At 38.7% G+C, this 26,904-nt stretch overlaps 2 protein-coding genes across 2 annotated transcripts; one reads left to right on the forward strand and one right to left on the reverse strand.

The window, feature by feature from the left end:
* The first annotated feature begins 19,955 nt into the window (after window positions 1–19,955).
* Window positions 19,956–21,570, forward strand: LOC111915713 (uncharacterized). The gene is made up of 2 exons (XM_023911347.2): window positions 19,956–21,356; window positions 21,464–21,570. Exon 1 carries the CDS (start codon window positions 20,139–20,141, stop codon window positions 21,333–21,335), a length of 1,197 nt encoding a protein of 398 aa, XP_023767115.1. The 5' UTR covers window positions 19,956–20,138; the 3' UTR covers window positions 21,336–21,356; window positions 21,464–21,570.
* A 250-nt stretch (window positions 21,571–21,820) lies between these two features.
* LOC111915714 (uncharacterized) lies at window positions 21,821–24,155 on the reverse strand. Its single transcript, XM_023911348.3, has 6 exons — window positions 23,608–24,155; window positions 23,265–23,407; window positions 22,946–23,089; window positions 22,649–22,834; window positions 22,426–22,550; window positions 21,821–22,351 (listed from the first exon to the last, which is right to left on the reverse strand). Exons 1-6 carry the CDS (start codon window positions 23,804–23,806, stop codon window positions 22,117–22,119), a joined length of 1,032 nt encoding a protein of 343 aa, XP_023767116.1. The 5' UTR covers window positions 23,807–24,155; the 3' UTR covers window positions 21,821–22,116.
* Between the last annotated feature and the right edge of the window lie 2,749 nt (window positions 24,156–26,904).

Consider the following 26,904-nt stretch of genomic DNA (forward strand, 5'->3'; position numbering starts at 1 on the left):
CCTCAGCTAACTTTCCGTTAAGGAAAGCGGTCTTGACATCCATTTGCCAAATCTCATAATCATGAAATGCGGCAATTGCTAGCATCACTCTAATAGATTTAATCTTCGCAACTGGTGAGAAGGTCTCATCATAGTCAACTCCGGGAGTTTGAGTAAAGCCCTTCGCGACCAATCGCGCTTTATATGTGTGTACGTTCCCATCCACGTCGGTCTTCTTCTTGAAGATCCATTTGCACCCAACGGTCTTACGTTCAGGCACGTAATCAACTAAATTCCAAACTTGGTTATCACACATGGATTGAGTCTCGCTATCCATTGCCTCTTTCCACTTTGCAGACATTGGGCCTGCCATGGCTTCCTTATAGCTATTAGGTTCATCAAGGTTTACTAGTGTACCATCACTAATATACGTGTCCCCTTCGGTAGTAATATGAAAGCCATAAAACTGGGGTTGAACTCTAACTCTTTCGGAACGTCTAAGAGGTAATGACTCGTCAATCGGTTCAACCGGAGTTTCCTCCTCGGGTTGAATGCCAGCGGTAGAGGTTCCTTCATCTATCGACTCTTGAATCTCTTCAAGTTCGATTTGCCTCCCACTGTCTCCTTGGCTCATGAGTTCTCGCTCTCGGAAAGCTCCTCTCCTCGCAACGAAGACAACATTGTCCTTCGGTCTATAGAAGAGATATCCAAAGGATGTCTGTGGGTAGCCGATGAAAATACATCGCTCACTTCGAGGTTCAAGCTTGTCGTGAGTATCTCGTCTTACGAAAGCCTCGCAACCCCAAACCTTGATATGTGCCAACGAGGGAGCTTTCCCTGTCCACATCTCGTGAGGTGTTTTGGCAACCTTCTTAGTAGGGACTCGGTTAAGGACATGGGCGGCAGTCTCTAAGGCATACCCCCAAAAAGAGATAGGTAGTGAAGCACGAATCATCATAGAGCGAACCATATCCAAAAAGGTTCGATTACGCCTTTCTGCTACACCATTCAACTGCGGTGTCCTAGGAGGCGTCAATTGTGAAACTATTCCACACTCCTTTAGATAATCGTGGAATTCAAGACTTAGGTACTCTCCTCCTCGATCGGATCGAAGCATCTTGATTTTCCTGCCCAATTGATTCTCCACTTCATTCTTGAACTCTTTGAACTTTTCAAAGGTGTCTGACTTTTGCTTGATTAAGTAGATATACCCATATCTACTATAGTCATCGGTAAAAGTCACATAGAAGCGGTTCCCATCCTTCGTGGTTGATCTAAACGGTCCACATACATCGGTATGTATTAGGTCCAATAGACCCTCGCCCCTTTCACATGTACTCGTGAAAGGTGACTTAGTCATCTTTCCAAGCAAACAAGACTCGCATGTGTCATCTTCCCTAAGGTCGAATGACTCCAACACTCCATCCTTTTGGAGTTGCGCTATGCGTTTCTTGTTGACATGTCCAAGACGACAATGCCACAAGGATGCTTTATTCATACTAGTGGAAGAATCAATATTCAAAACATCATTTCCTAAGTTATCAACAATCATAACGGTTTCATATATTCCATTACATGGTATAGCTTCAAAGTAAAAGACACCATTTAGATAAGCCAAAATAGAACCATTCTCATTATTAAAAGAAAATCTAAATCCTTGTCTATATAAACCATGAAATGAAATGATGTTTCTAGCCATTTCTGGCGAATAGCAACAATTGTTCAAATCTAAAACCAAACTATTCCTAAGCACTAAAGAATACACTCCAATCTTGGTCACAGGCGACGATCTTCTGTTCCCCATGATTAGATTGATCCTTCCTTGATCCACATCCCTACTTCTTCTTAGTCCCTGCACATTAGAACAAATGTGATAACCACAACCGGTATCAAGAACCCAAGAAATAGCATGATTAGAATCTTTAGATTTGATTGTGTATATACCTGTGAAAGATGGCTTGATCTTTCCTTCTTTGATCGCTTGCAGGTAATCCGGGCAGCTTCTCTTCCAATGTCCTATCTTGTGGCAGTGGTGGCACTCTGCCTCCTTTGCGTTAGAGCAGGGCTTAGCGGGATCAACTTTGGTCCCACTAGAAGAGGCACCATCTCGGGCTTTCACCTTGCGATAGTTCTTCGATGAAGCTTTCCTCTTCTTTCCCTTCCCTTGACCAATAGCCAACACAGGAGCAGCGGACGGATTGGGAGTAGGTGCAATAGACTTGTCCTTGAAGTTGCTCTCAGCGACCCTCAAGAGACCTTGGAGTTTGCTTAGGGTGACCTCTTCTTTGTTCATGTGGTAGGTCATCCTAAATTGGTTGTACATCGGAGGCAAAGAGTGAAGCACCATGTCGATTGCCAAGTCTCCACCGAAGTCAACATTTAACTTGCGAAGGCGGTCGACATACCTTTGCATCTTTTGCAAGTGCACGGTAAGAGATTCTCCATGACCCATCTTCGCGGAAATCATGTTGGTGAAAATCTCATAACGCTCTTGTCTCGCGTTTTGATGGTATCTCTCCAATAAGTCTTGGTGCATTTCGTACGGGTACATGTCCTCGTAGGACTTTTGGAATTTGGAGTTCATGGTGGCGATCATGATGCAATGTACCTTCGTTGCATCTCGCTCATGAGTTTCAAAGGCGGTGATTTCGGCGGGAGTTGCAACTTCGGGGTTGATTTTCTCGAGCTTCTCATCGAGGACATACTCCTTATCCTCATAGCGAGCAATGGTGCGAATGTATCTTATCCATTCGCTAAAGTTCGTTCCATCGAAGGTGACCTTTTGGCAAAGGCTCATCAACGTGAAAGAACTAGCAGCAGCGTTGTTTGCGTTCGACATCTACAATTAGAAAAGGACAAAGATAGATTAGAATAAGAATCCCTAATTATCACCCAATAAGAAAAATTAGGGCTAGGATCCAACAATAACACTTACATACTAGAAAAGGGATGCCGTAATCTAACATGCAAATAAATTGAAGGTAAGTGAATGACGATTCACTAATTCTCCATCACAAAACTTAAACTATTAGTCCTAAGTGTTTTTGAGAATTCCTAGGTTCGGATGAGATTTTTGAAACTATTCAATGGCATGTTTAAATCTCGATATGCCCCTCTCGTTTGTGACTGGGATGCCGAGGATCACAAAGCGGGTGTGAATTACCATGCAAATTCACATGGTGCCTTCATTGTAACGATCACTTATTCGATGTGCCGGTAAACCACACACGCTCCATCGAACTATGATAAACAATGAATCACCCCTTGCCACCTTCGCTTAGAACCAATTAGTGTGCCGGTAAACCACACACGCTCCACTAACTTCTTAGCAAGGTGCAAAGTGTAATTTCATGGGATTGCATCAATTCACTTTTCCTAAAGTAACTAGGATTGGGAAATTTTAAAAATATGTGTAGTTACTTTATATTTCTTATTATACTTTTAATGAGAGGATGAGGTTGCCCTATCCTACCCGTTCGGCTAACGACCCTCCACCAATCAAGCAAGCGGTGGGTGTGAGTGTACACCCATTAAGCGTCATTTTATAGGCCGCAACCTTATACCCACCTTATAGATCGGCTTCGTGAATGAGGCCTACTAACGGTATGACTAGCATTTAGTTATACATATATATATATTATTCTAGTAATATCATATTAGTATAGGGTTGTATTTTAAAACTTTTAAAATCTAGGGTTTGAAATTTAAGTTGTCTAAATTAAAAAACTTTTAATCACAAATATAAATTTCAAAACTTTAGGGTAGGTTATAAACATTTAAAACATGGAGGACCAAATAACAAATAATTCCAATTAACAATTAATATCCTAATTATCTATATTTGACTTTATTCAAGATAATTACCAAAATAATTAAAATAATTAATTAATTATCATATAAGGAAATTAAATATTTTATTTGTTGATAAATACCTTTAATTAGATCAAGATAATAGTCATATATATCAAAAAATCGGATTTAGATTGATCTATTATGATTAAGGTAAGTTTCCATAAGATATCATGAAAAAATCCTGAATCTGGCCATTCCTAACGCCTGGACTCGCCGAGTGCACAAGGGGACTCGCCGAGTCAGTGACCCAGAAACCTAAAAATCGAATTTTGCAGGTTTTTTTCAGTTAATCAAGCAACAATTTAAAGAAAACCAAGCTAGGCTCTGATACCACTGATGGGTTTTAGCCATAAGAACTTTCCTATGTGCGCATGCAAAACCCTAATGCTTGGATCTAGGATTTCTAATAAACATGCTTTGAATCCAAGTCTTCTAATGACTAATTAGGTTAAATAACAACATTGAAACAGATCTAGAATCATACCTTTGAGTTCCTTGTTGATCTTGAGGTCTTGGAGCTTTTAGAGTCACAAATGTCACTCCTCTAATGGCTTACAAACACCAATAGCAAGAAGAATGATTTAGGAGAGAGGAGAGGGGAGGAATTCGGCCAAGGTTCTCTTACTTTAGGAGAGGTATCGAATTCCCTATGCCACGGGGTCTATTTATACTTGTAGACTCCTTAAGGGTTACAACCTAAACCCTAATTGGATAATCTTCTCTTAAGGCTATCCAAATCCATTCCATAGATAAGCCTTTTGACGATTTTAGCTATCCTATATCTCATAGAATTCGTCCAAAGCATATCCCAATGGATTTACAGTCTAAAGTTTAACTATCAAACAATTGACAGTTTATACCCCTTTATTTAATTAATCTCTTTAAGTCACCAAATTAATTCTAATTAATTCTATGACTTATATTAATCAAATAACAAATATATTATTCATTATATTATTCTCATAATATATTAATAATATTTACTCTCTCTTAATAAATCATCCTATCAAGTTGCTATGGTGAAGGCAACCCAAAAGGACCATGCACAACCGGGTCAAATACTTGTCTAATATAGTTGCAGCCTTAGACACTATTCCAACAGTAACATCCCAAAAATACGACTCAAAATTTTCATTTTTAAGTTTACCAAAAACACAAACATAAGACATCATTGATTTCAAAATCACGAAACACAAGATAGTTATAGTGTATGATCAAGACAATTCATGGAAAAACATTATCAGAGCATAAGTCCCAAAATCTCAACTGCGGAATATCATAGTGTGATGCAACGTGATCAAGCTGGCCCCTTTGGTCTATTACTCTATTTCACCCCTACCACTAGTATATAAAAACACATATAAATCATATGATCATCAAGCATTATGCGAACAATGATAATTATCACATATACAACCATCATACTATACAATGAACGAAGGGTCAGACTTGGTGCCTTCGACCCGTAGCATTCACGAAGGGAGACTCAACTCAACTGTGAATGTCAAATCGTACTCCTCGGACGAATCAGAACTCCTCTCCCAATATCACAACAAACTTCCTAATTAGAAATTGGATCTAAACCTATCCCCAAGGCCCAAACCCTGATTCATGACATAAGGCAAAAGTTCCCTAATCTTATTGGGCCTCTTCCTTCCAAGGCCCAGCTTTCAAATTAAAATGTCCAAGTCCATCCAACTAAGCTTTAAGGCCCAATACCGTAAATCCTAGGCCTAGGCCCAGAGGCCTTAATCTATAGGTGGGCTTGAGGCCCAATAATTCCAGCCCCAAAAACCACCTTTGGCCCACTGCATGCGTACGTGCGACGTACTTAGTGATGGGTTTGAGCCATAAGAACTTTCCTATGGGTACATGCAAACCCTAATGCTTGGATCTAGGTTTCTCTAGTTGAACATGCATTGAATCCAAGACTTACAATACTAGATCTAATGTAAACAATTGAATCAAATCATATGAAATTGGATCTGGAACAATACCTTGGATTCCTTGCTTGATACTTCTTCTTCTTGGAGCTTAGAGTCACAATTGTCACTCCTCTAATGGATTACAAACACCAACTAGAAAGAAGATGATCTTGAGAGAGAGGGGAGAGGGTGAGAAATCGGCCCTAGGGTTTCTTGCCTTGCATGAGTGCTGATTTCCCTCACCCTAAGGATCTATTTATACTATGGGATACTATGGTTTCACCTTTAACCCTAATTGAATAACTTAGGCCCTAAGCAATCCAAGATCCTTCTAGATTCTAGGCATGGACGAATTTAAGGTTCCCTAACCCTAAATTTCGTCCACCCCATTACCTATAAGGATACATAGCCCAAAACACAACTATCACACATTCGACAGTTTATGCCCCTTTATTCAATTAACCTCTTTAAGTCACCAAATTAATTCTTAATTAATATATGAATTATATTAATTAAATAACAATATTATTCTTTTAATATATTATTCTCATAATATATTAACAATAATATCTCTTCTCTCTTAACAAATCATCCTGTCAAGTTGCTATGGTGAAGGCAACCCAAAAGGACCCTGCATAACCGGGTCAAGTACTTACCAAATATAGTTACAGCCTTAGACACTAATCCAACAGCCTCCCACTTGGATAAGTCTAGTAACTATACATGCAAACACAAACCAATTTAGCAATCGTAGCTCTCAAAGACGCTGTCAACTCTGATCTTATCAATCTCTTGTCCTTTAGATAAGGGATCGTACAGTCCTCTGTTTAGATATTATGCTGACAATCTTATGGAACTTATTGTCCAGCATTTTGGTTTCTCGATCTCATATTCATTCGACATAGAACTTAATTGAACACATCAATTTAGTCCTGACCGGGCCCGGCACATAAGTCAAATCAAATCATCGAGCGGCCGTGATATCGCTTTTATCCTCTCAGAATAAAAGTAACAGATAAACTTCGACTTATATGCATTTACTTATCGACTAACCAACTATACACAACAATGCGTTTTATGACATCAATTTACTGATGCGGTTTCGCATTATCAATGTACAACCAATTAGTAAATAATAAACCATATATCTAGGTTTTAAGACCATATGATATTATCGTCTTGCGATCACTCGTGTCACATTCCATAAAGTGATTCCAGCAAGCGCAGGTTTATTCCAATGCTCAAAACTTGTTCATAAGCACTCATGAACGTTGCAGCAAACCTTTGCTATGTCTAATACCATTTAGACAATCTACACACCAATTTACGACAATCTTCATTCATACCTACTTCCAACATATGAACTATTGTGGACCATTCGAATAATTCAATTATTCTTAATAACTTAATTATTCAGGAAGTCAAAACATGCAAAGTGAAACAATAGTTTAAACAATCAACATAAGACAGTAGCTTTACTTATAAATAATACTCTTTTATTTAATCATCAAATGTCAATTACATTTATCTATTACATGTTTCAAAACTATCTAATCTAAACTAATATCGTCTTTCAACCCAATGCTCCTAGCGTGCTGCAAATGCTTAACCCTACCCAGTCCCTTCACAAGCAGATCTGCTGGATTATCCTCTGACGATACCCTCTTCACTACGAGGTGTCCTTCTTCTACTCGATGTCTAATAAAGTGATATTTTCTGTCGATATGCCAAGATCTACCATGATCCCTCGGTTCCTTGGTTAAGGCAACCGCTCCCTCATTATCACAGAAAATTTCCATAGGCTCCTTTATGGCAGGCACAACTCCAAGATCACCAATGAAGTTCTTCAACCACATCGCCTCCTTTGACGCTTCGCTTGCTGCAATATACTCTGATTCGCACGTTGAATCAGCTACAGTTTCCTTTTTGGAACTTTTCCAAGTTACTGCTCCTCCATTAAGAGTAAAGACTCATCCCGACTGCGAACGGTAGTTGTCCCTGTCGGTCTGGAAACTGGCGTCACTATACCCTCGCACCTTCAAGTCATCACTCCCCCCGAGGACTAGAAATCATTCCTTGGTCCTCTGAAGGTACTTAAGGATGTTCTTGACCACTATCCAATGCGCTCTACTAGGATTCCCTTGATATCTACTGACCACGCTCAAAGCAAAGGCCAAATCAGGACGAGTACAAGTCATAGCATACATGATCGAGCCAACTACGGAAGCGTAAGGTACTCAGCTCATCTCAGCTATCTCAGCTTCGGTACTCGGACTCTGAGTCTTACTCAACTTGGTATTACTTTGTATCGGTAGTTCTCCCTTCTTTGAGTTTTCCTTACTAAAATGTTTTAGTACCTTATCTAAGTAAGTATCCTGACTAAGTCCTATTAGTCTCTTACTTCTTTCTCTCACTATCCTTATTCCCAAAATATAGGAAGCCTTTCAGTGGTCCTTCATAACGAAACATTTCCTGAGCCAGTACTTGACCTCCTGCAGAGTCGGGACGTCGTTTCCTATGAGAAGTATGTCATCGACATACAAAATGAGAAAACTAACTATGCTCCCACTGGCCTTGACATATACACATGATTCATCTTCGCTTCGTACAAATCCAAACTCTTTGACTTTCTCATCAAAGCAAAGATTCTATCTGCGATATGCTTGCTTAAGTCCATAAATGGACTTCTCAAGCTTGCACACTCTATTTGGATGCTTCGGATCGACAAAACCCTCTGGCTGAGCCATGTAAACATCCTCAGCCAACTTTCCATTAAGGAAAGCAGTCTTGACATCCATTTGCCATATCTCATAATCATGAAATCCAGCAATGGCAAGCATTACCCTAATAGATTTTATCTTAGCAACTGGTGAGAAGGTCTCATCATAGTCAACTCCGGGAGTTTGAGTAAAGCCCTTCGCCACCAATCGTGCTTTATACGTGTGCACATTCCCATCCACGTCGGTCTTCTTCTTGAAGATCCATTTGCACCAAACCGTCTTACGTCCGGGCACATTGTCAACCAAATTCCAAACTTGGTTGTCATACATGGACTGAATCTCGCTTTCCATCGCCTCCTTCCATTTTGCAGACTCCGGGCCTGCCATGGCTTCCTTATAGTAATTAGGTTCATCTAGATTTATTAGTGTACCATCACTAATATACGTGTCTCCTTCAGTAGTAATATGAAAACCATAAAACTGGGGTTGAACTCTAACTCTTTCGGAACGTCTAAGAGGTAATGACTCGTCAATCGGTTCAACCGGAGTTTCCTCCTCGGGTTGATCGCCAGCGGTAGAGGTTCCTTCATCACTCGACTCTTGAATCTATTTAAGATCGACCTACCTCCCACTGTCTCCTTGACTTATGAGTTCTCTCTCTCTCTCTCGGAAAACCCCTCTCCTCGCAATGAAGACAACATTGTCACTCGGTCTATAGAAGATATATCCAAAGGATTTTTGCGGGTAGCCGATGAAAATACATCGCTCACTTCGAGGGTCGAGCTTATCGTGAGTTTCTCGTCTTACGAAAACTTCACAACCCCAAACCTTGATATGTGCCAACGAGGGAGCTTTCTCTGTCCACATCTCGTGAGGTGTTTTGGCAACCTTCTTTGTAGGGACTCGGTTAAGGATATGGGCGACAGTCTCTAAGGCATACCCCCAGAATAAGATAGGTAGTGAAGCACGACTCATCATAGAACGAACCATATCCAACAAGGTTCGATTACGGCTTTCTGCCACACCATTCAACTGCAGTGTCCTAGGTGGCGTCAATTGCGAAACTATTCCACATTCCTTGAGATAGTCGTGGAATTCAAGACTTAGGTACTCTCCTCCTCGATCGAATCGAATCATCTTGATTTTCCTGCCCAATTGATTCTCCACTTCATTCTTGAACTCTTTGAACTTTTTAAACGTTTCAGACTTGTGCTTGATTAAGTAAATATATTCATATCTACTATAATCATCGGTGAAAGTCACGTAGAAGCGGTTTCCATCCTTTGTGGTGGATCTAAAGGGCCCACATACATCGGTATGTACGAGATCCAATAAATCCTCACCCCTCTCACAAGTGCCAGTGAAGGGTGTCTTGGTCATCTTTCCAAGTAAACAAGAATCGCACGTGTCATCTTCCCTAAGGTTGAATGACTCCAACACCCCATCATTTTGGAGTTGGGCTATGTGCTTCTTGTTGACATGTCCGAGATGACAATGCCACAAAGATGCTTTATCCATACTATTGGAAGAATCTATACACAACACATCATTTCCTAGGTTATCTACAACCATAACAGTTTCATAAATTCCATTACAAGGCATTGCTTCAAAGTATAAAACACCATGTAGATAAGCATAAATAGAACCATTCATATTATTAAACGAATATCTAAATCCTTGTCTAAACAAACCATGAAATGAAATGATGTTTCTTTCCATATCTGGCGAGTAGCAACAATCATTTAAATCTAGACCTAATCCATTACTAAGCACTAAAGAATATACTCCAATCTTGGTAACAGGCGACGATCTTCTGTTTCCCATGATTAGATTTATTTTTCCTTGCTCCACATCTCTATCTCTTCTTAGTCCCTACAAATCAGAACAAATGTGGTAACCACATCCTGTATCAAGAACCCAAGAAGTAGTATGATATGAATTACTAGATTTAATTGTGTATATACCTGCAAAAGATGGCTTAATCTTTCCATCCTTGATGGCTTGCAGATATTCCAGGCAGCTTCTCTTCCAATGCCCTATCTTGTGGCAATGATGGCACTCTGCCTCCTTTGGGTTAGGGTTGGGCTTAGCATGATCAACCTTGGTCCCACTAGAAGGAGTACCATCTTGGGACTTTCCCTTGCGGTGGCTCTTTGACGGAGCCTTTCTCTTTTTTCCCTTTCCCTGCCCTATAGCCAAAACAGGAGCAGCGTTTGGTGCGGGAGATGGTGCAACAGACTTGTCCTTTAGGTTGCTCTCAGCAGTCCTTGGAGTTTGCTTAGGGTGACCTCTTCCTTGTTCATGTGGCAGGTCATCCTAAATTGGTTGTAGCATGAAGGCAAGGAATGAAGAACAATGTCAATGGCCAAATCCTCCCCAAAGTTAACATTTAACTTGCAAAGACGATCAACATATCGTTGCATCTTTTGCAAGTGCACAGTCAACGATTCTCCATTTCCTATCTTAGCGGTTATCATGTTAGTGATGACCTCGTAGTGCTCTTGCCTCGCGCTTTGGTGATATCTCTCCATCAAGTCTTGATGCATTTCATACGGATACATGTCCTCATAGGACTTTTGGAATTCTTGGTTCATAGTGGCTATCATGATGCAATGGACTTTCGTTGCATCACGTTCGTGTGTCTCAAAGACAGCCATCTCTTCGGGAGTAGCGATTTCCGGGTTGACCTTCTCGAGCTTTTCGTCGAGGACATACTCTTTGTCCTCGTAGCGTGCAAATGTGTGAATGTATCTTATCCATTCGCTAAAGTTTGTACCATCGAAGGTCACCTTTTGGCAAAGACTCATTAGCGTGAATGAGTTAGCAGCAGCGTTGTTTGCGTTCGACATCTACAAATAGAAAGGACAAAGTTTGATTAGAATTGGATCCCTAATTAAACACCAAAAATGAAAAATTAGGGCTAGGACCCAACAACATTATTTACATATTAGAAAAGGGATGCCGTAATCCAATCATGCAAATAACTTGGAGGTAAGTGAATGACGATTCACTAATTCTTCACCATGAAAACATAACCTTAAGTTTTATTGAGAATTACTAGATTTTAGAGATTCATTGAACCTTTCAATGGCATGTTTAAATCTCGATATGCCCCTCTACTTTGTGACTGGGATACCGAGGATCACAAAGCGGGTGTGAATTACCATGCAAATCTACATGGTGCCTTCATTGTTACAATCATCTATTCGATGTGCCGGTAAACCACACATGCTCCATCAAACTATGATAAACAATGAATCACCCTTTGCCACCTTTGCTTAGAACCAATTAGTGTGCCGGTAAACCACACACGCTCCACTAACTTCTTAGCAAGGGTGCAAAGTGCAATTTCATGGGATTGCATCAATTCACTTTTCCTAAAGTAACTAAGATTGGGAATTTTATAAAATAGTTTAGTTACTTTATAGATTCATTATACTTATTAATGAGGAGAAAGAGCTTCCCTATCCTACCCGTTCGGCTAACGACCCTCCATCGATCAAGCAAGCGGTAGGTGTGAGTGTACACCCATTAAGCGCCATTTTATAGGCAGCGACCTTATACCCACCGTATAGACCGGCGTCGTGAATGAGGCCTACTAACGGTAAGACTAGCATGGTTTTACTCATATATATATATATATATATATATATATATATATATATATATATATATATATATATATAAAGCTTGTAATCATATAATAGTATAGGGTTGAATTTTAAACTTGTAAAAATTCTAGGGTTTGAAATTTAAATTATTCATAATTAAACTTTTAATCACAAAACTTAAATTTCAAAACTTGAGGACAAATTTTAAACTTTTCAAAACATAAGGATCAAAAAGAAAATAATGCAAATCAACAATTAAATTATCTCAATTTGATCTTATTCAATATTACTTGCAAAATAATTAACCAATTCAATTCAAATAATCAATTATTATCACATAAGGAAATTATTATTCAACTAATTGGTAATTATCTTTTGTTTGGTCAAGAATATACTCATATATATGGTTAAAATCGGATTTTAATGACCCAAAACAGTTAAGGCAAGTTTCCTCAAGTAAAACAGCAAGAAATCCCGAAACTCCCTCTTTCTGACGCTCGAACTCGCCGAGTTGGAGCTACTCGCCGAGTCCATAGTGGAACTCGCCGAGTTCATCAGGCAAAAGACTAAAAATCGAATTTTACAAGCAACAAGCAATTAACCAATGCATCAATTCAATAGAAATCAATCAAGGCTCTGATACCACTGATGGGTTTGAGCCATAAGAACTTTCCTATGGGCACATGCAAACCCTAATGCTTGGATCTAGGTTTCTCTAATTGAACATGCATTGAATCCAAGACTTACAATACTAGATCTAATGTAAACAATTGAATCAAATCATATGAAATTGGATCTAGAACAATACCTTGGATTCCTTTCTTGATACTTCTTCTTCTTGGAGCTTAGAGTCACAATTGTCACTCCTCTAATGGATTACAAACACCAACTAGCAAGAAGACGATCTTGAGAGAGAGGGGAGAGGGTGAGAAATCAGCCCTAGGGTTTCTTGCCTTGCATGAGTGCTGATTTCCCTCACCCTAGGGATCTATTTATACTATGGGATACTAGGGTTTCACCTTTAACCCTAATTGAATAACTTAGGCCCTAAGCAATCCAAGATCCTTCTAGATTCTAGGCTTGGACGAATTTAAGGTTCCCTAACCCTAAATTTCGTCCACCTCATTACCTATAAGGATACATAGCCCAAAACACAACTATCACACATTCGACAGTTTATGCCCCTTTATTCAATTAACCTCTTTAAGTCACCAAATTAATTCTTAATTAATATATGACTTATATTAATTAAATAACAATATTATTCTCATAATATATTAACAGTAATATCTCTTCTCTCTTAACAAATCATCCTGTCAAGTTGCTATGGTGAAGGCAACCTAAAAGGACCATGCATAACCGGGTCAAGTACTTACCAAATATAGTTACAGCCTTAGACACTAATCCAACACTTAGCACATATGCCCAGTGTACGCTGGCCTTGACCAGATACGGGAGGTTGACCCAGTACGCGCGGCGTACAAGCCAGCCACCTTAAAAGCTTCTTTATGACTTAATCAGTTAAGTCCTAACGTCCAGAACATAGATCCAGACCCTTAAAGACGTCCTAAACCATAAAGTTATAAACTTTATGCTTTTTCATGCATAGATGGGGATTAACACATGATTTAAGTCCATAAACACACTTTATGGACATCTAACACTTGCATGGTTGAGGCTAAGCCATCAAGAACCGATTTTTATGGCTCCAAACACCTCCAAGTGCCTCAAAGGACAGATCATATGGACTGGTACTTCCTAAACTCAAGAAACCTCAACTATGGGACCAAATGTAACATAAAACATCCCAAAATTAGATCTAAGCATGCAATGATCAAGGTTTAAGCTTTATACCTCAAATGAGTCAAAAATGATGCCAAACTTCTAGATCTACAAGCCCTCTTCACGTTCTTACTCCTTCTTCTTCAAAATAACCAAATATCACTAAAAATGCTCAAGATTGGCTCAAAATGCATGCAAGAGGTTTAGGGTTCAAGTTTAACACTTTAGGGACAATGGAGGATGAGAGAATGAGGGTTGGAAGAAACTTAAGGTGTTTAAATAAGGTGCAAACCCTAAAATTTAGGGTTTGCATCTGGCCAGCTTACGCCCAGCGTACGCAGGGGCTTCCCCCGCTTTGCGCCTCATCATTGTATGTTGTGCGTACACTATGTACGCCCAGCGTATGATCCCTTCATAATATTATCATTATTATTATTTGATTAAGCAGCAAAAGAGAATACATGGCAACTCAGTCATTACATGGGAATTTTGTGTTCACTTATTTAGTGGGTCAGTGCAGAACCAGGGAGATCTCGGATAGATCAAAAATGTTTTTGGTTATCCGGATGTGATGTAGATGTTGGTATGGAACCAATGTTCAAATTTTGTTGGGGGTCGTTTTTGTATTCGAAAACAGGGTTTGCGACATTAGCGAATGGTCACAGATTTTGTTGTCTAGTTATCAGTGAGACAATTCAGGGTCAAATGGATTTTGTTCGATTCGGGTTATAGATTGGAGTCATGAGGGATTTGTTTTGAATGGTTTTGATTGCCTGAAAGTCAGGCATGGTATAGGGTTTTCATATTTCGGGCACAACAGTTGTATTTTCTGTTTGTTGGTTAAGGACAGCATGTCAAGGTTAGTTTCTTCGCCAAGGTATGTGATTTATGCTAAGATTAGGTTTCGATAGCAGTGTTGAAGGCGATCGTTTGTGTGAGATGATTCCTCATTTCTATGTTGAGTTCAAGAAAGTTCAGATGGGTTCGACTGATATAGTAGAGTAGGTTGTAAGGAATGATTTAGAGGACAAAATCTAATTTAAGTGGGAGAGCGTTGTAACACCCATGGTCCAAATTGGATTAGTGTAGGGCATAAAGGAGTTAAAGGCGTGATTTTTGGGAAAAACCGGGTGTCAAGACATGACCATAGGGAGGTCACTACGTGACAACTGAAATGGGCAACACGTATCCGGGAAGCATGTAACAACTTGACATGAGTATGGTCACATCGTGAGGATGGATGCATCTAAACCCATCATATTTTACAGTTTCCTCCATATATAAGCCATTAAACTCGATTTAGGGTTTCATTTCCAGCCTCCATAAACTTTTGAGCCTTGAACCAAATCCCAATGCTTTCCTCTTCATTTGTAAGCATATCCTTAGTGTTTTGGAGCCGTTGAAAAGAGGAAGAAAGCCTTGTGGTGTAGAGAATCTCTTGGAAAGCTTGGAGTTGGTGTTTAAGCCATTTCTGGATCATTGTAAGTGTCCAAGATCCAAAGTTTATGTTGATAGCTTCTAGATCTAGGCTTTTTGTCCCTTTTCCTTCATGTTATGGAAGTTTGGATGGAAGATTCCATAAAGTGGCAACTTTATGGGTCCTTGAGGTCCCTTGAGGGTTGTGGTTGTTGGATCTGGAGTTTGTCTAGGTTTGGAAGTCATTCATGTGATGATGGTTCCATTTCTTTATCATTTTGACCTAATATGAGATCAAGACATGCATTGTTAATGCATGTCTATGAAGCATACACTTTTAGGATGATTTCGAAGTAAGAAGGTTTTCTGGAAAGTTGGAATGGATGGCTTAAAGTATTAATGGATGAATGCATTAAGTTGTCCCTTTCTGTTGTAGTCACGACGTGACGAGGTGTTTTCCCGACCGTTTTGGACTGGCTTGGTCACTACGTGAAGTAAGGATGAGAGTGGGTCCAAACCCGGACCGGTAGACCCGGACCCGAAAAACCCAGGAACCGGTTAATGAGATTTTGTAGAACCGAAAACCGGACCAGTATATAGGAACTGGTTTCGGTTCGGTACCGGGTAAAGTGGTTCTAGAGCCGAAAAACCCAAATATCAAAGTGGGTCGGATGGAACCAGGTAAAGTGGGTCTAGAACCAGAAAACCCGAGAATACCAAAAATTTTTGATGTTTACTTACTGGTTGAACTTTGAAAATTTTCAACTTTGATTTCTCAACTTCGGGGGACTGTAAGACATTGAATATTAAACCAAAAATGACAAAATTATAGTCTAAAATCATGTACAAACTCTAAACTAGACATTAAAAAAAACCTCATGATAATCCAACTTCAAACAAATTAAATATGCATGTTTTAGAATTTCACAGAATACAAAATTAAAGCTGAAAAAAAATTTGCAGCTTTGATATCCCGACTTTGGGAGACTATAACTCAATGAATATGAAACCAAAAATGACAAAATTATAGTCTAAAATCATATACAAAATCTATACTACACTTTTTAAAAAATCACATGCTATTCCAACTTCAAACGAATTAGATATGCATGTTTTAAAACTATCACAAAATATAAAGAAAGCTGAAAAACAAAATATTTGTAGCTTTGATATCCCGACTTTGAGAGAACTATAAGTCGATGAATAATAACTCAAAAATGACAAAATTATAGTCTAAAATAATATACAAACTATAGACTACACTCTGGACAAAACCGCATGTCAATCCGACTTCAAACGAATGAGGTATGCATGTTTTAAAACTATCATAGAATACAAAAAAAACTGAAAAACATAAAATTTTCAGCTTTGATATCCCGACATTTAGAGACTGTAAGTCAATGAATATAAAACCAAAAATGACAAAATTATAGTCTAAAATCATGTACAAACTGTAAAATACACTCTGGAAAAAACCTCATGCCAATTCAACTTCAAACGAATAAGATATGCATGTTTTAAACTTTTCACAGAAACTGGTTATGGCCCCTAAAATCGGTTCCAGTTCCTAACACGGTTCCAATTCTTAAACCCGGTTTACCCGGACTCGAGGGACCCGAAACCCGGATTACCCAGAACCCGGATATAGCCATTCTTAACTTGGGACTCGAACTAGTTTTACATATTCCGGTTCTAACGATTTCGGTTCCGGTTCCAATCCGGTTTTCCGGTTCTAAATCTCATCCCTAACATGAACGCATAGTCATCACGACATGACGGTGAATTTTTATCATGGCTGAGTTGTTCAAATCTAGAGTTTTGGTATGGGGCTGAGTTCATTGGCCATGACGTGATCAAGGGTTGGTCATGACATGGGAATTAGTTGTTAGTGATGTTGAGTGTTGACTTTGACCATTGATTGTTGACATGAGTTGACTTTTTGTCAATTTCTAGTTTTAGAATGTAGATTTACGGTTTATCTTGTGGGGTTTCAGTAGGAGGTGTTTAGAACCCGTTCGTTGGCTGTGAGAATTGTTAGTTGTGGACTTCGTCGGCAATGTGGGTCTTCTTATAGTATGTAGGATGCTAGTTGTCTTTGTGATATTTGCATGGAAGACCCCGGGGTAGGTCGTGGCATTTGTATGAAAGGCCATGGGGGTATCCCATGACACTTGTATATAAGACCATGGGGTAGCCAAGTCAATACGAAGAAAGATCATGGGGGTAGCCCATGGCAATGGTATGAAAGATGATGGAGGTAGCTTATGGTACTTATATGTAAGACCATGGGGGTAGCTCATGGCAATGTATGGATGATATGCGGTATTTTGGGGAACTCACTAAGCTTTGTGCTTATGGTTTTGTGGTTTAAACATTTTTAGGTACATTCAGTTCCAAAGGGAAGGCTCCGGCTTGACTGCACAACATCCCCCTAATGGCTTTTTTGCATTGATTGTTATTATTTTACTCTGATGTTTAAAGGATACATTTTAGTCTGACTGGTTTTAAAATGAATGATTATATGGATTTAATATTTTAAAAATTAAAATTTTATTGGTATTTTTAGGACGTTGCACCATAAAGCCAAAGTTTTCTGGAACAATATCAATGTTTTGAAATGTAAGGATCTGTTTCTAGCAAGGTAGTTAAAGGATAATATTTCAATATCAAAAATCAAAACTTTAAATAAATCTTGCTAAACCTTCTCATGTCGCTTCATATGCCAACTAAACTGTTTATCATCTACTTTGGTGAATCCCCCCCCCCCCCCCCCCCACGTGGATAAAGCAAAAGAATAGGATTCTTATAACCCACTTCAAGAAGCCTTTGCCTTGTGTCAGTCATTAAAAGAGCATGACTATTGTGAACTGAATTTCTGAACAAACAAAGACGACATCAACATTCTATTTAGTTAATACATAAGAGCATCATAAAGTCAATACTTGTTGGAAGCTTATGGATATGAAATCATAAAGGTATCAATGCAATTAAGGATAAGATACAGATTAACACTTATACTTTCACCAAAAGATAAAGAAATCTTTGATAACGGAATATAAGTTAAGGTGTAACTTTAGTTGTTAAGACATAATTAAATGTTTGTAGTTATATCTAAATAGGTTTTCAGTTTTCTTAACCTTATTTATACAGGTTGTGATGCCTCTTCGAAAGGGGTGCAATCTTTCATTCATTTATCTTTTCAAGGTGGGAGATACATCACTTTTTGACAATTATCTAGTAAAGAAGATACCATAACGCCCCTTGTGTATCATCAATATATCTCGGATCCATGATCAATGATTCAAGAATAATGCCCAACAGATAAAGACTAAACTCTTTCCTAGCTAATAACTATAAGATTAGTGTTTACAAGTTTGAAGGAGATAAAGTACTAATGTCTTTCCTTTATTTTGAGCAAATTATCATCATAAAGATTGTTCGGTGCTAGTTATAAAGATTGAAAGTTTGAACGAGAGAAAGTACTAAACTCTATGACATTTGCAAATCAACAATCGATTTCAGAAAATCAACATAACAAAAAACGATTTCATGATATGTTAGAAGAAAAGTACATGTCGATGTTAGTGATTCACGAGGGTTGTAGTGGTGCGACGAGAAATCGGGCTTGAGGAAGGCGACGGAGAAGTGATGATGCAGGCAAGGTGACAGCATTGTAAAGTTGTGAACTTGTGATCATAAATCATGGTTGCGACAAAATCAGATGGGATGACGACATATGGGAGAAGGAAGAAGGATGCTAAAGGCATATGCTTTCTAATGTTTGTTCTTTTTTTTTCTAGGTTTAGAAGTGGTTTGAAAAGCGAAATATAAGGTTGTATGATACATAACACAATCACAAACAGAGGTTTAAAAAACAAATAGCTGCTGCCCGGCACAGCTAAAAATGGTCCGAAGAGATTTTTATAAAAAACAATCACTCCTAAATAGACTTGACAATGGGGCGAGTTTGAAGCGATTCTACCTTGATCCAACCCCATTTAACACATTTCAAATTCTGATCCAAACCCGCAAGGTTTTGAATAATAAAACTCATACCGTTATCCACCGAATCAACAGATATCCAAACCCGCCTCGTAATACATAAGTTTTTTGAATAATCAAACACATTTTACTTAAACCTCAAAATAACATTTATTAAATAAAACAAATGTTGATTTAAATAACACATTACGTACTCGAGTACTTTCGATTGAAATTAAAATCATTTTCGTAGTAACTTCTAATTGGTTTTTGATTGTCAATTGCATTGATAAAGAATAACAATTTCAAACTTTCTTCCCATTGATAAATGATTGTTTGGTTGATGAAATAGAAATGAAATGACATCATGTTTCTCGCTGGAATACTGAAAGTCTAGAAGTTGAATCCTTAATTCCTATGTAAAAACAGTTTACTCTTTGGTCTTTTCTCTTTGGACTTTCGATTAGAATTAAAAGTAAACTTTATGTTGTATAAAATATAAATTTATAATTCAAAATTTTATTCAGCATGGGTAATAAACGGAGCGGATAAGTGATTATTCATATCCGACCCTTTTAATAAAAGGGTTAGCAGGCACGTATTATTAACGGGTAAACAGATAAAAACAATGTTACAAACCCATATAATTATTAAAGGATAAAAAAAAGGAAAACGAAAACGAAAAGGAAAAGGTAAGGTACGGCGAGTGACTGAACAATGAACAAACAGTGTCCAGAGTCGGGAAATATGCTTGTCCAGCAACTTCTACGTTACGACAGCAACCAACAAAATTCCTATTTGCACGCAATTTGTTATTCATTTCATCATTTCATTTCAGAAGCCCTTTATCGATCTCCCCTTCAACCTCGATCATGGCGGAGGTTTCCTACCTCCATCTTCATGAAAATGATGATGAAGATGGTGAATACAACGACAGGGACGAGGTCGTGGTATCTTTTTCTTCCCACAATAACTGGTCTCACGGTGTCGATGCTTTCGACGTTTACCCTTCGGATCTAGATTGTCCTTCCTTCGATGATTTCTTTTGCCACACCGATGGAAACAACGATTCGGTGCTGTTCGACAGAGAATACCAGGTGAATTTCGTAATCGACATGTTTCATCAGCGAGTTGAACAGTCGCAATCGCATTTGGCTATAGGGAACGGCTTCTGTAATCCTGATCGGAGTAATCGGCAAGGGAATGAGGAGATGGATGCGAACGATTTGGAGCTAGAGTTTGGGTTAGGGTTAGATTTTCCTGTTGAAGTTGATGATAATCGTAATGATGGTGACGATAATTTAGGGTTTATGCTTGGCGATTGTGGCGATGATTTCATCGTACCCAGGAGAACAACGGGAGATCCGTCTAGTCGTTCAGGTGGTCCGGAACATTTCATGGTGCCTGATTTGGGGTCGGATTCCGATGTCGTCGAGGGAAACGCGCTTGATTTCGGGATCAACGAAGCTAACCTTCGGCTAGAAGATTTTCAGCTAGAAGATGATAACGAAAGAGGTGAAACCAATCCAAATGAAGATTTCGAATGGGAGGAAGTAGATGGCCGGATCGACGACCGGGAAGTACTGAATATGATGTTCGAATCAGAACCCGACGATGACACATCTGATCTGCCAAGAACTCATCCCGATAGCCATGAATCAGAGGAAGAACAGCCGCATCAGTGGGAAGTTTTGTTGAATGTCCACAATCCAGATTTAGAACCAGGTACATATGATGATGAATCGAATTACACAGAGTACGAGATGTTTATAGACCCATCTTCTTTTGGCCGGCCACCTGCTTCCATGACGGTGGTGAAGAATCTTTTATCGGTGGTGATAACCGATGAAGATTTTGAAAAGAATAACATCCGGTGTGCAGTTTGTAAAGATGAAATTGGTGTTGGGGTAATGGCAAAGCAGCTCCCCTGTGGCCATCGTTACCATGGCGATTGCATTCTTCCATGGTTGTGCATCCGGAATACTTGTCCTGTTTGTCGCCATGAGTTGCTGACTGATGATCCCGAGTATGAACGTAGGAAGGCTGAAAGGGGTGTCGGTGATCAGTAAAGGATGGAATCATGGAAAAAGGTGAGATATGATTTTGGAGTTGTATTAATTATTAGGGTGTAAATTGTACAGATTGGTAATGTGTCTTTGTGTGAATTAATTATATGATATGATTGTTTGATTGGTAGGTTTTGTCTTTGAATTGAATTCTGGATCAAAGATGATGGAGATTTGTAGTGTAAATATATATATGATATTTTTTGTACATTATATACATCATGCAAGATTTGAGCAACTACTTGTGGTTTTGTTATTTACATGTTGTTTTACTTTTTGGGACATGATTCGACGAAAGATAGTCATGTCTTTTAGACAAATTAGATATCGATAACATAACATATCTCCGTCTTCCCACAGGGAACAAAAATAACATGAAAAATATAATTTTCAGGCTTAGCATTGATTCTTTACTCCAAAAATATTTTTCAACATTTTAATGATAAAATCACGATCACATTTATGATCGTTATACTATTCTATTAAAATTGTTATAATATGTAATTATTGATTAATTAATTTTCAATGATACCACCTGAATATGTTTTACAAGATCCCATAAATAAATATTACAAAAAGTGAAGATAAATAAATCTAGTCAAAATGATACATCATCAACAGCCAACACCCTTCCAACACGTGCACACCAACTTTCACAGGTAGCAAGATTGAGGTAAGAAGATTTAGACATATATAATATCTGTAGCAAACATTAAACTAGAAAGTAGAAACCCAAACAAACCCTGGTAGCTATAAAAGTGAAAAGTGTAGTATAAGTTATAATTTAATGGGAGAATTTTGCAATCAACTTATCAACATGGATGACAATGTCATTTATGCGGGGTCGAACTGTGGCTTGAGGCTGCAGCATCCATGACACAAATTGATGAAGGGCATCCGGATATGATTGTTTAGGATTAAGTGTTGTTGTTGGCCACTTGATCTGTGCATTCATCACAGCCAACTGCAAGCTTCCTCCCGACTCCCCTAGTGCATACTCAAATGGAGAAACACCATACCTGTTCCATCATATATATTATATAAAAGAAACAATGACTTATTCGATTAAAGGAAGGGCTTAACTCAGACTTACATTATAGCATACAGAGTGCAACCCAAAGACCATACATCAGTCCTTTCATCAATGTCTGCTTGACTCGGGCAATCCCACAATTCAGGAGATCTAAAAGGTGCTGAAACATGTTCAGCTGCCCATTCCTAACAACATATCAAACAGATCATGATTCAAAATTTTCAAATACTTCCAAAAACATGAAAGAAGAGGGGTAAAATAGGTAATAGAAATTAGAAAGAACCTGCAGCTGGAGGGCCTCTGATCGAGATCGGATCTGCTTTCTAGCAGGACGAGCACTTCCAAAATCCATCAAAACAGCCAATGGTGGCTTCCCTTTACGATGTGTTAGAAGGACATTTCCAGGCTTCACATCATTATGTGCATATGGAGTTTCAAGACTATGCATATGCTCAAGTCCTGCACAAAGCTGCAACCCAACTTTTTTTTTCACACAGATTTACATCTGACATGATAGCCTTTTGTGGAAACATACCAAATAGATACTATTGGGTCTTAATGTATAAAGATCTTGAGTTACCTGACGAAAAATTTGAAGAACATCAGAGGTGGAAAAGAACTCCTTCTTGAATTTCATGGTTTTTGCATTGTCCAGCAATGTCCCATCCATATGGACTGGAAATAGCAGGTATGCTTCATGTGTCCAATTCTGTTCTGGTGTGCCCTAGCCATGTACAGAAAGTAAACCCCTTAAGCTAAATCTACTCTAGTTCAACAAATTTTCTGTATTGCAATCTTTTAACAAATTATGTAAGATCAATGATAATGGAGATTATGATATTGTTCGGAAGTAAAAAGATTTAGTGTAATGTAAGATCTGAGATGTGATCCGCATATACCTTTACTGAAATAATGGCGTGATCAAGTAAGGGAAGCAGATTTGGGTGGTTAAACAAGGACGAGATACGGATCTCCTCTTTCACGAACTGCAACTGCTCGTTATTCTGAATCAGGACTTTCTTCATAGCATAAGTTCCATCATCTGCAGGTAAAAATCATTTCCTTTACAAGCTCACAAGTCACAATTAAATCTCATGATATCCCTACATTTTCCCTGCTTAACAATTAAATCGCCACATTTTACTTGATTATATGAATCTATGATTAAGAAACCACAGAATCGCAATGGGCAGATTGTAGAAAACATAAACAGAAGTATCAATTGGGGATCTATGATCATACCAGAGACGTGAGAGGGATCTTTGAATTTCTTAGAGACGCCACCATCGGAAGTGTCATTAACAACTTCCTTAACTAGATACACAAAGGCAAATCCACCTTCACCGAGCTGCCGGATAACTTTGAAGCGATTTTCGTTGATCCAAACATCGCCAGCAGTAGAATCGTATAAGGCGTTGAGTCCCGAGAAAGAGCACCCCATCTTCTACCCTTGTCAATGGCAATGCTCTCTGTAATGCGAATCCCCTTCTCTCTCTCACAGTTCTCTCTCTAGATTGTTTTTTCTTTAGAATGAATGAAATTTTTGGAGAAACGGATCTGCCACTAATATCGGGAATGAAATTGATGAGCAGAGTGTTTCTATCTCTAGAAATAAGGTCAGCTTAAAGGGGAATTCTGTAAATCTTAGACGATCGTAACCATGGCTGAGATTTGTAGAAGAGAAAAAGGAAGAACAAGATCCAAGATTATGCTCGATTTAAGCCCCGTAGCAGCTGATCCCCTTGAACCAAGCAAATGTCAACTCTGCATCTGGGCACCGACTAAAATGAAAGTGTGAATCACGTAAAATGTTATATGTCCCATTTTTCATATTTAGTCCTTCATAATTAGTTTTTACTGAAAAGGTCCTAAAATGAAACTGTTCATGCAATTTCGTCCCACTCACACGTTTTCTTTCTCTTATCAAATGGTAATAGCATCAGTCAAAAGTCAAAAGACGTTTATGTGATTGTAGAATAACTTTATTTGAACGTTTGTTGTTAACTTTTTCCAAATTTTCATCCTTATTTTTTTAGAATTTCCACTGCTTGTGTTAAATTTCCGAAGTAACTTTACTTACGGGATATATGCAAGCAAAAGTTAATTTTTCGAACAAAATTTAGTGGACGAACAAATGTGGTGCGTAATCTGTAATGGTCATCCACAAGAGTTAACTTGTCAATCTCTTCTTATTCTAAGAGGAGACGATGTCGATGCATGGACACGGGAAAGTTGGTGCGGGAAGCACGGTACCGTCGGGATGGTGGTTCCGATATTAAGCCTTTGCAGCTTCCCTTGCTTAGCTTACTTTGTAAGCGTTGGGCATCAGTCCAATTTTTCAAACCCCTCGCAACTATTACTTTTGTTTTGTTTTAATATTAAAAACACAATATCATATTCATATTCTCATTTTATCACACCACAACCTTCCTCACCTTTTCATTCAGCCTCCCATTTTATATTGAATGGTTCTAATACGTGTTAAAGCTAAAAGTACGGGTACAAACCAAAAGACAACTCACATTCCGGGTTCATAGGATCCACATACTCCCAACACTTGGTTCCCCAAACTCAATATCTGTAATACCTACAATATCAAAGTCATTTTTCTAATTTTCACAATTACTACAATTCTCGATACAACTTCACTTCAGGTTCACAAGATCCACATACTCCCAACACTCAATTCCCAAAACTCAATATCCACAATACTTGCAATATAAAAGCCAATTTTTTAAATTTTCCCAATTACTGCAATTCACGATACAACTTCGTGTAACATTCATAAAATTCTCAAAAATTTTAAACTGTTGAAATTTACTTAAAATCATCATTTTTTACAAATTGTTTCCAAAATAAGTTCAACATCAGAGAAACCTCAACATCGTGAAATAAAAACAAGAGGAGGTGCACGATCACGCCTTTTGCTTTTCGCGATTCTTTGAAGTACCTGAAACATAATCCAAAACTGTAAGCCCAAAGCTTAGTGAGTTTCCCCCAAAATACCAACACAACACAAAACCAGAATAATACAATAAACAACATACATACAGAGCATTCAGTCTGACTAGAACGCCCACTGGCCTACAGTTTATCTGGTACGCTCACAAAACATTCAGCATGACAGGTATGCCACCTCGGGCCTTCAGCCTATCTGGAACATTCCCCGGGCCTTCAGCCTGACTAGTACGCCCCACTCGCCTTCAGTCTATCTGGGACACCCTAGGTCTGTTGGCCTTTAGCACAAAGCAGGACTGTCTCAACCAACCACACATAACAGGTCGACATATACATTACACATAAACATATAACCAGGAAGTAGACAAACAGGCAGATCCTACAGATCATTAAGCATAACATCATCCTATCTACCAGGATACAGATCTAACAGATCATAACAATACTCAATCAAGTAATAATTAGGATAATAATCCAAAAGGGTTGGCCTTGGTGCCTTCGACCCAACAAGTACAGTAAGGAACACTCACCTCTCAAGTAGTGCATAACTGATAAGGTCTGACTCCGAATCTCAGCTCCCGACTCAAATGCCTACAACCAGCATGTGACCAATTCCATCAAAACCTAAAAATACCCAAAATACCCTTAGAAGTAAAAGTTGGTCAACCATGGTCAAATTCAAAGTCAACGGTCAAGGTCAACAGTCCATGTTGACCCAACTCGTCGAGTGCACCAATAAACTCGTCGAGTTCCTACCGTAATCAGAAGGTCGGGAAAATCCCATCCAACACACCGAGTTGGCTTGCAAACTCGCCGAGTTTTCCCGAGCTTAAAACATTCGGTTGATCCTACGATTTCAGGGACTCCAAGACTCAGATCTAACCTCTAATGCTATCAAAAAGGATAAAGTTTCCAACTTTATCCTTTGGGGCAACTCTAAGTGCTCAAAAACCCATCCACAAGGCTTGAAGATTCAAAGGCTTAACCAATAAGCACAAAGTCCTTGAAATCTAGAACCCAACCTTTCCAAAAGAGGTTTTATCCTGAAAATCGACCTAAAGGTTGGTGCTTTATAGACATGCATGTCTTGAACCCAAAATGGGGCAAAATGAGGAAATATGACTTAAACTCCATACATGGAATCAAAACTTGACTAAAGGCCAGATCCAAGCTACTACATGGTCACCTTGGCCTGGAGATTCATAAAGTTGCAAAATTTTATGAGTTCCATCCATTACATCATCAAATAATAAGGAGAAAAGGGGACCAAACTCAAGATCTAGCTACATATAAGAATAAAAATCAGATCTTGGACACCTACAAAGGTCCGGAAGAGTGCCAAACTGAAGATGAGAGCTTTGCTTACTATATCCTTGCCTTCCTTCTTCCAACTTTCTTCTTCTTTTTCTCCAAAATACCACACTAGATCACAATATGAGAGGGAAGGATGATTAGGGTTCATAAGGGCCGATATGAGGGTTTGGAGGCTGATAAAAGATCAGCCCTAGGGACTTATTATATAGAGTGCAAAACCCTAAAATTTAGGGTTTCTCACCTAGATACCAACTCACCGAGTTCCCT

The sequence above is a fragment of the Lactuca sativa genome, chromosome 1 (genome assembly GCF_002870075.4).
Source record: "Lactuca sativa cultivar Salinas chromosome 1, Lsat_Salinas_v11, whole genome shotgun sequence".
Taxonomy (NCBI): domain Eukaryota; kingdom Viridiplantae; phylum Streptophyta; class Magnoliopsida; order Asterales; family Asteraceae; genus Lactuca; species Lactuca sativa.